The sequence below is a fragment of the Podarcis bocagei genome (genome assembly GCF_964188305.1).
Source record: "Podarcis bocagei genome assembly, chromosome: 6".
Classification (NCBI taxonomy): Eukaryota; Metazoa; Chordata; class Lepidosauria; order Squamata; family Lacertidae; genus Podarcis; species Podarcis bocagei.
The window spans coordinates 48,055,029-48,070,166 of NC_138130.1; the positions used below are offsets into that span (position 1 = coordinate 48,055,029).

Genomic DNA, 15,138 nt, shown 5'->3' on the forward strand with positions numbered 1-15,138 from the left:
TTCTACCCATGTGGGCTCCCCATGTAGTTTAGAATCCTGATTTCCAGCATTCTACATCATGCAGAAGTCTCCATGAGACACTCACCACTGAAATTGTGAGGGCGACTGGAATGAGGTTGTGGAGCTAGCACACCCCACACATGGTATTTCCAATTTACAGCAACACCTCAATATTGTGATTCCTGAAATGCAGTCCTTGCAATACAACATAGGGTGTTTTAAACCCTAGGAATTTGGTGGAGGGGATTTTAAAAGCATCTTGTAATATAGTATATGAAATGATAGAGAGCTGAATTTCAAAAATCACAGTAAAAACTTCACTGGAACCACGATCCCCCTCCCATAAGAAACAGCATGTTGTATCTGGAAACAGATTGCTAAATGCTATGCCCTCCTATCTAAACTTATTTGTCTCTTAAATCAAGACAGCAATGAAATTAAATTACACAGAAAATGGCTACATTTAGGAGCAGTTCAATGTGAAAGCTAGGAGACTGTGGTAGTCAAACTGTCAAGCTACAAAGGACCTACGAAGACACCCTTGAATATAAATATATGCTATTATACACCTAAATAGGTTCATAATATTTGGATACTCACAAAAATTTTCCCTAAAATTATAGGAAAACCCAATAAATAACTGTAGGGCAGGATACTTTCCAAAGAGTTAAGCAAAGCATTTGCTGTTCAGTGATGTACCTCAGTCAAGAACTAGGAACCAAGTAAGGATGTTTCTGGAAACTTGTATCAAAATCTCCAACATTTTCACCTAGTATTTGCAACAATACATTTGTCCTTCGATATATGCAAAGTGAATTTTTTATCAGGCTTCCACAAATGTCAACTGGAAAATATAAAAGGCCTCAAATAACACACACACACACACACACATTTGTGTTAGCTGTTGGGCTCACCAGTTAGTGCTGCTGACGTGTAGGATCCAGCTGCCAGTTGTTTGATCTTGTGCTGGTTACTAAAAAAACTAATTAGATGAAATGTGCTTCTTTCCTCTGTGTCACCTAATCCCAACTGCCCTTCACTGTTACCTCCAGCAGCATATACATTTCCTTGTTCTGCACACAGAAAAGCACATGTAGAATAAGCACACTCTCATCTGAAGCAACAGCAAAACCTAAAAAAATCAGACCAGCTCATGTTTATTTTCACCCATGTACAAAAGGTCAATCCCTGGTGCCATCAAATGCTCAAAGTCTGCCTGTAGAAATTCCTATTTAAGTTCTTAAGAATCATTGCTCTGCAGCAGGATTCTACATTCCAAAAATATACTACTGGAATATGCATAACATAGTAAAAGTAGTTTCTGCTCATGGCTGGAAATCAATATTTACAATTAGGAATGACTTGTTTTGTTCCTTCCCTTCTAAACAGAAGGAAAAGAACCTCGGAGATAGACAATTTGCAATGGGGCTGAGGAAGCTGTAGTTCAGCAACATCAGAAGATTCACAATTTAGCCCCCCTGCGCTCCAGGTAAAGGCTCAGCTAGCAATGAGAATCAATTAGCATGTGTACTCAGGCCAAAGTTAATTAAATGCAATCTTGCTCGAACAAACAAACTACAAATGTTAATGACGGGCATTAAATTAATTAACCACAACATGTGCCTTTCTCATGTTTAACCTGACACCTTTGGTCCTGATTAAAATGCATTCATGTTTAATGACAAATGTACATCATTTACAAGGGAAGACATAAGAATGGCAATCGGATCCAAATATTTTCAAAATTATTCATTTCACAACATTACTGAAGACTTTAAATTCTACCGTGATAAGGAAAGGAGAATTTCCTATAGATGATAAATGTCTTGCAGGAATTTATCGACAGGATGTTTACCTTGCATGTTTCCATCTCAGTAGGATGGCAGCATCAGATTTACTACCTGAATTCACAATAAGAAAACAGCTGACTTCCTTGCTATTACCATCTCCACAGAAAGATCTATGTAACCAGAGGTTTATTTGGGTTAACCACACTGAACAGGTTAGCTACTGCTAAGCAAATCTTATCCAAGATATTGTTTTTAAAAAATCAGCTCTATTAAGGATAGTTGAAAATTATTCAGTGAGGATTAGGGAGGGTCACAACTTAGATGTAGATCACATACTATGATTGCATACAGATGACATGTAGTCACAGAATTTTCTAGTTAATGAATTTCAGATGACAAGGCTGTCTCGGGCCTTAGGAAAGGTGCAGCCAGTCAAATCTGGCCATTTTACAGCAGATGGACCAAGTGTCTTTTTGAATATAAAAGGTGCACATAATGGTTTTTTTTTAAGGTTCTGACTATTTCTTATAATGTGCACAGAAAGCGGTCATAAGATATTTGATGTGCAAATATAGATGACGTACCTGTATAAATCAAGGTGTGGTTTCTCCCGCAAGCAGCTAGTTTTACTTTTTCTGGTTTTAAAGCTGAGGATTAAATAGACAGTGGTTACCATTTTTAAAAAAAATATTGTTGAATGTATTAAGCTCCAACTTTACATACCTCCAATCAGTGGTAAGTGGGAAAATGGCAAAAAGCTAGACCTTCCATACTCCAGTCTAGAAGTTACCAGCATGGAACCCACAGGTGCGCATTAGCCACTGAAATTAGGTTTGAACTCATTCTAGAGCAACCAACACAATAGTTTGCAATGTATTATTGGCTGCGGTTTTTCCATTTTGCAAATTTGCCCATAGAACCTGTTCTAATTCAATGACATTTTTATAATAATAATGGATCATTAAGGCTGCAGTCCTATACACACTTAACCTGGGAGTAAATCAAGGCTGATACTCTTTGCTTACGCGTTTCTGGCCTGAAACGAACCAAAACATTGATTTTTCACTCCTCATCATCTTAGTTTAAACCACAGGAAACAGCACATGTCCTGTTATTTAGGATGGCCTTGTAACATAAAAGAAGGAATATTTTCAAATAGATTTATTTCCATACTTCAGGAGAAAACGTTGGATTGTCAAATACCTTAAATCTTCAAATGATGGGAGAAATAAAAATGCTATGCATTTTGTCAAGAGTTAGAGCTATATTAGTTTTTTCTTTGCCTTAAATAAAAAATGTATATGAAAATAATTTATCAGTGTCTACAAAAGAAACCCCCCTCGCTTTGTAAAGTTTATTTGTTGCTAAAAAAAACTTGCATGTATCTTCTTCTTCTTTAGCTTTTTCTACTATTTCATAAATCGTAGTTGAAAGGCTTTGTCTGTGGTTATATTCTAACTGTGGTTATTTCAATTCTCAAAAGCCTTTTGTTTTCCTTTCTCTCTCTCTCTCTCTCTCTCTCTTTTAAATAAAGTAGAGCAATAGCTGTTAAAAGTTCTCATATGAAAGTTGTGCCTATATCCCAAATGTAGTGAGAGCTATTATAGTAGTGGTGTTAGGAATCACATAAGTATTAGTGACTGAGTTCATTCTTCCGCTCATTTTCAATTACGGCATCTGTTATAAAACCACATATGTGAGACTAACCTTTCACGCAAGTTGGTTTGTTGACAGTATTCCTTGTTCCAAATCCTAGTTGACCCCAGTTATTGCTTCCAAACATGTAAAGTTTACCATTTTCTACAGAATATATTTAAAAAAAAAAAAAGAGTGATCACCAATGAGTTTGCTTTAAGGTTCTCTAAAAATGTGAAATAACTTTGGTTGGCCTTTTGCCATTGATCCTCCCCTGCTCAAATAATAATCATGTACACTTTGTATACTGCAAATTATTACAAAAACACACAGAATCATATTGTAGAGCTGGAAGCAGGGGTGCCATCTCACCCTCAGGATTGTGGGTCTCCGCTGAGCAAAGCAGATGTGCAAAGTCACAGACACTATGTGCAGGCATGTGTGTGTGACGTTGCACGTCTGCATTGTGGAGGGGAGCGCTGGTGGCTCCTCCTCTCTGCAGCCAGTTAGGCACTCTTTTCCATGGTGAGGGTCTCAGACTCAGACACGCCCCCCCCCCGAAATGGTGCCTCGCTTGCTGGCTGCAGAGGGCAGAGCTGAACTGCTTTTCTCTTGGAGGCAGGGCCACTACCGCCTGGCTTTTCTCATTGACTTTTTGGGTGCCCAGCCCCCACAATTATATTATTGAGGGTGTCCAAGCACCCACAGCCCCGTGGAGCTGGCTTCAATGGTTCAAAGGGACCCTCATGATCATCTGGGCCAACCCCCTGCAATGAAGGAATATGCAGCTGTCCCATATGGAGATCGAACTTGCAACCTTGGCATTATCAGAACCATGCTCTAACTGAGCTATCCAGGCTGACAATAATTATAAAGTCACCCCACTCTAAATAAGGTTACCAGACGTCCCCATTTCCCGGGGACAGTCCCTGGATTTACAAAGCAGTCCTCTGACAAAATCCATTTGTTTAGTGGGAAGCTGAAAAGTGTCCCCGGATTCATTGAAAAAAATCTGGTAACCTTACTCTAACAGCCAGTGGATCCAGGTTAAGGATTGTACTGTAAGTATTTTTCAAAATTGATACCAGTGGACTGGTCTCCCAAAGAGATTGTTCAGATGATCTTTGAACATCAGCACTTGCTTTTAAGTCTTTGATCATCATATTTCAGCCAGTTCTAGTCCTGGATTAATGATGACTTGTAAACTGCATGGCTCCAGTTGCTGCTGAATTTTGGTATTATCACCAAGTATACAATTTCAAGGATCTTGTGAAATTTACTTTAGGAGTAACAATTATTGCTTTATTGCTTATTGTTCTTTGAGATTGCAAGCTGCTCTCAGAAGCTTCCCTTCTCTTGATGACAGAAAATATTGGATAAATATGTATAAAGTAAATCACCGAGAGACTGAATTTTGAATTAATCAAGAAACAGCTTTTTATGATACATTTTCAAGTTTTTAGACCAGGGAGATGCAAACAAAGCTCATGGCACATATCTCAACATGAAACCTAAATTTCCATTTCACATTTATGTAAGTATTAGGATAGTAACACTATATAAATTTAAATAAGAATGTATGGGAGTATCTTATATTGAGTTGTTTTTTTGTCTGTGTGTGTATATCTATATATCTTTTATATATATCTTTGTTCTTTTTCTCCCCCTCACTTTTCCTTCTTTTTCTGTATTAGTTTATTTCTTTTAATTGAAACTACTTCAATAAAATATAAATAAATAAAACTTCCATTTCACAAACACAGGAAGGTCATGTTACCATCTTGCAAACATCATTACTTCTGTATAAACATCCAAGTCTACCTCAGGACTGGCCCTACATAGTGAAATTCAATGCATGCTTTCTTTGACGTATATCCTACTGGATACAATAGGTCTTACTCTCAAGTAAGTGGGTTCAAACTGCTACCACAGTGTGATTAGGACAGGAACCTTCACAATAAATATTTTGAATTTGTGAAAATACTAGTACAATGCTAACTTGTTTTTCCTGAAATGCTGCTACAGAAAGTAATTTAAAAAAAACCTTAAACACTAACCTGTTACAACAGAAGTATGTTCATCTCCGCATGATATGTGAAAAGGCTTGTCATTTTTAAACCAAAACTTGCTAGGCACATTATCAGCAAATTTGCTTTTTCCAAATGTGAATACAGCACCTGATTCTAAAAAAGAAAAAAATTGCCTAAATATTTCATACTAAATATTTCTATTTCATACTTTACTCCTAACAGCATTCTTTCTGAGAGAATGGCATCTGTAAGAAATATTGTAAAATTAATGAGTGCTAAAATGTTATGGTTATAAAAAGTAAGTGGATTACAGCTGTAAAGATTAAGTAAAAGGGAAGAAAAGGAAATAATTAGACAACTAGATAAAATTAAGGGGGAGGATTTGCTGAAACAAATTTAGGAATTGGAACGCAGAAAGGGGAGGTATGGGGAGGTCGGTGAAATAAGATTTAAGAAAAAAAGGATATGAAAGTATACATGTTTGTTTTTGTGTATGTATGTTTGTATTGTGTATTGTTTGTGTTTATATAAATTGTGAAAAACCAATAAAAATTTTTATATATATAAAAAAAGAGAATGGCATCTGGAAGAAACCTCAAAAGTAATCTAGTTCAGCTTGGTCCTGATGCAGGAAATTCACTGCTATGGCACACTCACCTTCTGCTTAGAAATCTCTAAAAAAGGAGAGTGTATCACCTTTAGAAGCAGTATGCTCCACTGCTGAACAGCTCATGCTGTTAGGAAGTTCTTATGCTTAATCTAAAATGTTCTTGTAATTTGAACCAATTGGTTGCAACCTACAAGCTGAAACAGGGGAAAACACGCAACTACGTAACAGCCCTTCAGGTATTTTAAGATTCCAAAATCCTTGGGTCTATTTTTCTGCCCTTGGTGTCCAAAGTTCTGCTAATATAGAGACAAATATTTTATTAAATTGTCCAAATACTTTATCAGATATGACAAGCAGTGCTGTTAGGTACAGGTGAGATTCCTTATTTCAAACTGGAAACACAAGTAGCAAGAAAACAAACAAAGGCTGCAATCCTAAACAGTTATCTCAGAGCAAACCCTACTGAACTTTTATGAGATTTACTTCTGGGTGCGCATTAATAGTATCGCTCTGTAGTGGCGTAGCGTGGGTTGTCAGCACCCGGGGCAAGGCAAGTAATTTGCGCCCCCTAACCCGTGGATTTGCGCCCCCTAACCCTAACCCCCAGATGTTGCGCCCGGTGCGGCCGGCCCCCCGTACATCCCCCACGCTACGCCACTGTTGCTCTGTTAAAAAGTTCTCCTGGGAGCAGGTGAGGCCAAAATAAAAAAAGTGGGAACCAGTTACTTTTAACACTTTAATTCAACGAGTCTTTGCAAATAAGAACATTTTAAGAGCTTGATGGATCAGGCCAATGGTCCATCTAATCCAGCGTCCTGTTCTCACCATGGCCAGCCTGTGGGAAGCTGGCAGGCAGGACCCAGGCAGAAGAGCACTCTCCCCTTCTGCAGTTTCCAGTAACTGGTATTCAGATGCATATTGCCTCCAACCATGGAAACAGAGCCTAGTCATTCTGGCTAGTAGCCATGAATAGACATATCCTCCTTGAATGTGTCCAATTCTTTCTTTTTTAAAAAGCCTTCCAAGTCACACTGCCTGCTGTGGGAGCGAGTTCCGAGTTTGAGTATACAATGGTACCTCAGGTTAAGTACATAACCTGAAACTGTTCTTAACCTAAGGCACCACTTTAGCTAATGGGGCCTCCTGCTGCCGCCAGAGCACGATTTCTGTTCTTATCCTGAAGTAAAGTTCTTAACCTGAAGCACTATTTCTGGGTTAGTGGAGTCTGTAACCTGAAGCATATGTAACCTGAGGCATATGTAACCCAAGGTACCAGTGTACACTACATGAAGAAGTGTGTGACAGGCCCTATATCTGACCTTTTAACCATTTTCCTTACTCATCTGGAATGAAACATGTGGCCTAAAAATAACGCCCTGAAATACAATGTGCCACTCTGCATAATGGGGCTGAAAACATTGAGGGCGTTTTACTTACTTGCAAATAAGTCCCTGAAGTAAATGGGACTTACTTCTGAGCAAGCACGGGCTAGGAAATGGTTCAAACTCTCCTGAGTCTGAAGCAAATTCCCTACTTCTCCCTGCCTCTACCATGCAATACGGAGGAAATAAGGAGCAAAGTGGGGGGAGAGTAGAGAAAAACAACAAGAGGCGGCGGGGAAGCTGGCGCGCGCTCGCCTCGCGGGGCCCGCCGATGACGACAGAAGCAGGCGAGGGGCGCCGGCACCAACCAACTAGCTTCCCGAGACGAGGGGGGGACGGGACTGGGACTCACCGGGCACCTGCTCCTCGGCCTCCCCCATGACAGGCTCGAGGGGGAGGCGCCTAGGAGACAGAAGGAAGCGCGAGCAGCCTGGATCCCGGAAGTAAACAAACCGCCTGCCACTAGCAACGGAGGCCGCTAGAGCAGCGGCCATAGAGAGTCGCCGCAAGCCGGGGTAGAGCGTCATCTCCAAGTACCATAGAGGTTTTCTTTTTAAAAAACAAAGGAACAAAAAACCCTCCTCAAAATATTGCTTTTACGAAAGTTACCGCCTGAATAGTTCAATAGCAATTAGCAAGACTCCTCCATGTGCATTGCAAAATGGTGGGCACCGAGAACAGGGGGCATTCCCACTTGGAAACTTTCCAAGGGCATTTCATTTATTACACGTTTCTACCTCCCGTATAGTAAAAGGTCCGTATAGTTAAAGCTATGGTTTTCCCAGTAGTGATGTATGGAAGTGAGAGCTGGACCATAAAGAAGGCTGATCGCCGAAGAATTGATGCCTTTGAATTATGGTGCTGGAGGAGACTCTTGAGAGTCCCATGGACTGCAAGAAGATCAAACCTCTCCATTCTGAAGGAAATCAGCCCTGAGTGCTCACTGGAAGGACAGATCCTGAAGCTGAGACTCCAACACTTTGGCCACCTCATGAGAAGAGAAGACTCCCTGGAAAAGACCCTGATGTTGGGAAAGATGGAGGGCACAAGGAGAAGGGGACGACAGAGGACGAGATGGTTGGACAGTGTTCTCAAAGCTTCCAGCATGAGTTTGACCAAACTGCGGGAGGCAGTGAAAGACAGGAGTGCCTGGCGTGCTCTGGTCCATGGGGTCACGAAGAGTCGGACACGACTAAACGACTAAACAACAACAACACCTCCCGTTAGATCATTGTTCGCTGTGCCAATGTTATCCTCACAACCAGCGCTTTTTTTCCCTAGAAAAAGAGGTGCAGGAACTCCCAGGAGTGAATGGCCCAGAGTCACCCGGCGAGTTTCAAGGGTTAGCAGGAATTGGGCAAAGTCTCCTTAGTCCGAAGCACTGTGTAACATTGACTTTCTTTGGCCAACTGTTGGAAATCGAGGACTCACAGATTCATAGAGTTGGAAGGGATCCCCAGGGTCCTCTAGTCCTACCCCCAGGCTAAATATATCTATCTTTAACTATGAAAGAAGCTGCACCTATTGAATGTCAGCCTTTTAGAAACATGGAATAGTTCCTCAATTTGCTTTCTTTTTGATGTATATTTTTTCCATATAAATAAAAATCTAAAAAATAAATAAATGCCTAATTCATATAATAGTTATCCCCCATAAATAGGAGAGAGGAAAGAAGACTGCATGAATTGGGTTTCTGTAAGGCTATGAGTCTGTGTGGAGCAAGTCCATCACACCTGTAAGACTTGGTGTCTGTACTGAATACCTGGCATCACATGTAGGTCTCTCTGTGGTGGAGAGGAGGGAGTGGCCCATGAGAAGACCTTTGGCAGCCTAGTAAATGCCTCGACTGGGCTGTAGATTTTGCTGTGTGTTTAAGGACAAAACCCATGGGTTTCGCAACTCTCCTAATGACACTTATCCATAGTATTTGCATAAGATTACATACCGTGAATTCCTGAGCAGATCTCACAACTGCTAGAGATAGCACTGTCTCGTGATAGTTTTACCTTTGCTGTTTCACTGAATGCATTCACTATTTCACCTAAGTTTAACAAGGTGACTATAACTATATCTTAGCATTTGGTAAATATGCTGTTTAATGTTCGGTCCCTGTTCAATGTTGGGAATGCAAGCAAGATCAGCAAGCATCTGGTGCAATGTATTCGGTAAGTGTTTAAATGCCACACAACAACAGAGCTGGTGGAACATCCTGGGCTGTCTACTCCAGTTTTTAGCAACTACAAGACTGCTGATATAGGCAAATCATAATCTGTCTCTGTTGCTTAGCAGCATTCATTCATAAACCAAGAAACTAAAGCAAAGAAATTATATAGGAAAATTGATTATGTCAGAGCAATTACCATCACTGTTTTTTGTTTGCAGATGTTGTCTGACAATTTCATATACTTGAAATAAATTTGCATGCTTATTTCAAACCCAATAGAATTGTATTCTATTATTTATCAGTAGCTCTGACTCTCTCTGGAATAGCTGTGATCATGTGAAGGCTTCTTTTCGTTGGGGTGGGAGTGAGCACCCTTAGAAATATCTGTTGCACATCCTGCTGAGTGGGGCTCTGGACTTCTGTTTCAAAGTCCTGCCCTGATGGCACCATAACTTTATAAAGAATAAACTGGAATCATTTATTATTTTGTTAAATGTTTTTTGTTGTTTTCACTTGTTTTGTTAAATACTGACAGAATACTAGGAACTAGGAAGGCTCCTGATATGACCACAGTATCTGAATGGCATTGTTCAAATCCCTAGCTATTGCAGATATGGAAAAACTAATGGATATTGTGTGACTACTGGGGTGTGTGGATGTGGATGTATGAAAGCAAATGTTGTGAGCATACTGATCTTTTTTTGTTTATTATTGGAATGTGCATTGTAGAACACCGGGAAATTGTTATTATTATTTTGGTAATTTTAATGGAAGCATATAAATAAAGGGAACAATAATTTTCAAATGACTTACAGTCCCATTATTAATATATAAACACAACACCATTTGTTCTGATAAGGGGAGTGGGGGTGTAGGGATAGTGATGGTAATAATAATAATAATAATAATAATAATAATAATTGTCAGGGGTTTAGGAGCAGAGGCACGGGCAAGGGAGGAGACAGAGAGCGAAGGGGAGGAGGCAGAAGAAAAGATGAGTGATGACGACGACCCGAGATCTCCCAGTCTTTCCAGTGAATCAGAGGATTCACAGAAAGGAGCACCAGTGGCCAGGGCAAGGGGGGAGTCTAGGGGGGCACCCCAGGAAGGTAGAGCCAGAGGGGACTCAGGGGGGAGCAGCTGGAAATCGGGACCAGCGTCACCGCCAGGGAGCAGGGAAGAGAAAGGGAGCCAGGAGGGAAGCGCTAGCAGCTCACCACAGGAGGGAGGGCATGAGTCAGGAGTGGCCACGCCTCCATCGGGGAGCGAAGAAACGGTTAAGAGGAAAGTGGAAGGTTGGGCGCGCGCGCCAAGTTCAAATGCAGAGGAAAGCGGCGCAGTAAGCAGCCCCGAAAGGGAACCAGGTCCTAAAGCCCGGCGCAAGGAGGCAGGAGGGTCCGGGTCAGCGTCAGAAGAATCCCGGAAGGAAGAAGCCCCGGGGGGTAGAGGGACCCAGAGGAGGACAGTCAGGCGGAAAAGGTGGAGCAAGGCTAGGATATTAAGTTGGTGCACACGGGGCGGAGACTCAGACGGAGCTTCGCCGATCTAGCTACTAGACGTAGAGTTTGCGCGCAGCAGCGTGAGAATGGAAACTGTAATTCAATAAAGACTTTTACTTAATGATCGCTGGCTAGCGTGATCCTCTGTGAGCTAGGATCTTCAAGCAGCTCTGACAGTAAGCTCCGTCTCATCATTGTGGGCATCTACAGCCTCGAGGAGGGGAGAGAAACAGGTGCCTACTAGCGAGCTCACGAACGGCAGACGACATGACGGCTGAGCAGCAGATAGAGGACCTCAGAAAAGCAGTGGCACAATTGAACGCCGAGGTTCTCGCATCCAGGAAGAGAGAGGAGGAGGCAGCTGCCGCCTGCAGGGATCTCCAGGTCAGGTTAGACGTGCTGACAAAGCAGACACCCCGGCAGGAGGGAATTGGGTTGGCGAGACGGACAGGCGGGCTAGTCTCTCACTTCGATGGGAACCTGCAACAGTATCCCAACTTTAGAGCCGACGTACTGTGCGCACTGCAACTGCTGCATAAAGACTTTAGAGATGAACAAGAGAGAGTGGGGTTCATCATGTCCCATCTGCATGGGGATGCGAAAGCATGGCTACGCAATTTATGGAGAGATAAGGATCCGGCGCTCCAGAATGCGGATGCCTTTATTAAAGCGATGGATGGGTGCTTTTTATCAAGTATTGACGTGGATCTTGCACGGAAGGAGGTGCATGGGCTGAGACAAGGGAGGGCCAGCGTCAGGCAGTATCATGCCCGCTTTTTCGCCTTGGTCAGTGCCCTGGAATGGGACAGAGATTCGGCTCCGGTAAGAGACCTCTTTTGGGAAGGGCTGCACAACTCGATTAAAGATGAGATCGCGAGGGGGGAGAGACCCCGAACCACCCAGGAGGTCGTTCAGAGGGCACTGGCAGTGGGGGTGAGGCTGGAAGGACGTCCGTGGAGCAGGGAAGAAGGGCGTGGAGGGCGCGAACCAGCCGGGGGCCCCTCCTTCCTTCACAGAGAAGCAGCGCGGGCGCAATCCACGCCTCCGCCAGGAGGAGGAGCCGAACCTATGGAGGTTGGAGGTGCAAGGGCTCAGTCAGCAACCAGAGCCCTAGCACCGGCAGCAGTGAAAGCGAAGCCTCCTAGAGGGAACAGGAAGTGTTACGTCTGTGAGGAACCAGGGCATATGGCAAAAGAGTGTCCCCAGAGGCCCCACAAGCTCACTGCAGCCTCGGCAATGGTGACTGCAGCAACGCAGCAAGCAGGACCACAGCAGGGAAACGACGATGTCTGGCTGGAGGAAGAGGCACTGGGGCCCAGCCAGACGTGTTAGTGACGCAGTCCCCAGAGATTTTACAGCCCGTGAACCCCCTCCCGCCCAAACCAGTAGTGAGGCTCACAGCATCTCTCCAGCTGCCCAATGGAATCACCATAGATGTGCCAATCACCATCGACTCAGGCAGCAATGCGGACTTTATAGGACAGGACTTTGTCGACAGGCACGCTGTGCAGTTGCTGCCGGCCACACTGCCCCTGCAGGTTGTCACGGTGGATGGCAGGGAGCTGCTCGGGGGGCAAGTGGTGAAGCAGACGCCACCAATGGTGATGCGACTTGGGAATCACAGAGAAATCATCAGCTTCAACGTTACTCAACTATCTGACACGCCCGTTGTATTGGGCATGAGTTGGCTGGACAAGCACAGCCCAACGATGGCTTGGTACCTGAGGCAGCTGACCTTCGGCTCTTCCTTTTGTGCTGAACACTGCATAGTGCCCAGGCAGGAAGGAGAGGAAGAGGAGTCACAGCTGCTGCTAGGCACGCTGCAAGCGATTCCCCACAAGTACGCAGAATTTTTGGAAGTTTTCTGCGAGAAGGAGGCAGACAGGCTACCCCCTCACAGACCATATGACTGCAAAATTGACCTGCTGCCGGGGGCGGCGCTGCCTAAAGGGAAACTGTATTCCATGTCAGAGGACGAACTGCAAGAACTCAAGGAGTTCATTGATCATAATTTGCAGCGCGGCTTCATCCGGGAGTCCAAGGCAGTGGGGGGCAGTCCCGTATTCTTTGTTAAGAAGCGGGACACGCCCCAAAAGAGACTCGTAGTGGATTACAGGATTTTGAACAGTGTGACTAGGCCATCGGACTTCCCCATGCCCCGAATTGACGACCTCCTCGCGAAGGTACGGAAGGGCAGAGTGTTCACCAAGTTGGACCTGCGGGGGGCGTACAACCTCATTCGCATGCGGGAGGGTGATGAGTGGAAGACAGCCATGTTCACGCCCCTGGGGACCTACGAATATAGAGTTATGCCTTTTGGATTGCAAAACGGCTCCCACGTTTTTCAAGCATTTATGCATCACGTGTTGGCGGGACTGCTCTACAAGACGTGCGTCTGTTTCTTAGATGACATCCTGATCTTTTCGGAGTCGCAGCAGGAGCATGACAAGCACGTCAAGGAAGTGCTGAGCAGGCTAAAGCAACATAGGCTCTACGCCAAGCTGGAGAAGTGCCAATTTGACGTGACGGAGGTGGATTTTCTGGGCTACAAGCTGTCTGACAAGGGGCTCGCCATGGACAGCGCCAAGGTTCGAGCGGTGTTGGATTGGAAGAGCCCGCGCAACCGGAAGGAGGTCCAACGGTTTGTCGGCTTTGCGAACTTCTATCGCAAGTTTATCAAGGGCTTCGCGATGCAGACGGCGGCCATCACTGACACGCTTAGCTCCAAGAAAAAGAAGTTCATTTGGACAGAGCAGGCGGAGCAGTCCTTTCAGGCACTCAAGCGTCTCTTCGCGTCGGAAGAGCAGCTGCTTCATGTCAACCCCAGCAAGCCGATGAGGGTGGAGACAGACGCTTCGGACAGAGCCGTGGGGGCGGTCCTGCTGCAGAAAGACCCGCAGGGGGTGTGGCGACCGGGAGCGTTTTACTCCAGGAAGCTCAGCAAGTCCGAGCAGAACTACACCATATGGGACAGGGAGTTGCTGGCAATTCATGCAGCGTTCAAGGCGTGGAGGCACTTTCTGATCGGCGCCAAGCACACGGTGCAGGTTTGCACGGACCACAAGAATCTAGAGCACTGGCGCACGGCACAGTTCCTGAACCAGAGGCAGATACGTTGGGCTGAGTTCTTTGCGAACTTCGACTTCCGAATAGAGTATGTCCCGGGGGACACCAACATCATGGCAGACGCTCTCTCCCGTAAGCCACAGTATCTGGAGGACGCAACACCAGCGGCCGCCATGCACATCTTCGCACCGACAGTGTGGGCGTGCGCCGCGGCGACCGTGGACCTAGAGGCGGTACGGCGAGCGTTGCAGGGGGACTCCTTCGCACAAGCCAAGATGACAGAGGTGCAAAGGGGCAAGGCAGCGGCCGACGGTTTCCAGCTAAGAGATGGATTGCTCATCCGTAAAGGGGCCATCTACGTGCCGGGAGACGAACTTCGAGCCAAGGTGCTGCAGCAGCTGCACGACGCGCCCACGGCCGGGCACTTTGGCAAGGAGAAGACGGTGGAATTAGTAGCCAGGGATTTCTGGTGGCCTGGAATGAGAGGGGAGGTCGCAGACTACGTGGCGAGGTGTGACACCTGCCAGAGGGCCAAACCAGTGCACAAACCGCCGGCCGGACTGTTGGAGCCGCTGCAAACTCCGGTAGAACCTTGGGAAAGGGTGGCCCTGGACTTTGTCACGGATCTGCCCAGCTCAAGGGGCAAGACGGCAGTGCTGGTGGTGGTGGACCTGTTTTCCAAGATGGCGCATTTCATTCCGTGTGCTAAGGTGGCCACGGCGGAGCAAACCGCCAAACTGTTCATAGACCACGTGTTCAAGGTTCACGGTCTGCCACGGTCTATTCTGTCCGACCGCGGGCGGCAGTTCATCTCGAACTTCTGGCAGAAGCTGATGGGCTTCCTGAACGTCAAGATCAACCTGGCGTCGGCGAGACACCCGCAGACCAACGGGCAAGCGGAGCGGGTCAATGCCATCATGCAGCAGTACCTGAGATGTTATGCAAATCAACAGCCTGCGACG

The 15,138-nt window shown here is 45.1% G+C and overlaps 2 protein-coding genes across 7 annotated transcripts in view; one reads left to right on the forward strand and one right to left on the reverse strand.

Annotated features, from left to right (window-relative positions):
* Positions 1-8,180, reverse strand: part of RPGR (retinitis pigmentosa GTPase regulator) — a 41,284-nt gene extending 33,104 nt beyond the window's left edge. The window contains exons 1-5 of one of the 3 annotated variants that reach the window (XM_081197775.1): positions 7,800-8,180; positions 5,483-5,608; positions 3,498-3,590; positions 2,375-2,437; positions 915-1,073 (exon numbers count right to left, since the gene is read on the reverse strand). In XM_081197775.1, coding sequence (XP_081053901.1) covers positions 915-1,073; positions 2,375-2,437; positions 3,498-3,590; positions 5,483-5,608; positions 7,800-7,974 — 616 coding nt within the window. In that variant the 5' untranslated portion in view covers positions 7,975-8,180. Of the gene's footprint in view, positions 1-914; positions 1,074-2,374; positions 2,438-3,497; positions 3,591-5,482; positions 5,609-7,536; positions 7,669-7,799 lie in introns of those variants that run through there. The other 2 variants (XM_081197776.1, XM_081197777.1) reach the window with 2 other exon arrangements.
* Positions 8,181-8,656: 476 nt separating this feature from the next.
* The window catches only part of OTC (ornithine transcarbamylase), a gene marked incomplete at its 3' end in the record, with an annotated part of 28,265 nt that continues 21,783 nt past the window's right edge, over positions 8,657-15,138 (forward strand). For all 4 annotated transcript variants that reach the window (XM_081197812.1, XM_081197813.1, XM_081197810.1 and 1 more), the window contains exon 1: positions 8,657-9,612. In XM_081197812.1, coding sequence (XP_081053938.1) covers positions 9,536-9,612 — 77 coding nt within the window. In that variant the 5' untranslated portion in view covers positions 8,657-9,535. The remainder of the gene's footprint in view (positions 9,613-15,138) is intronic.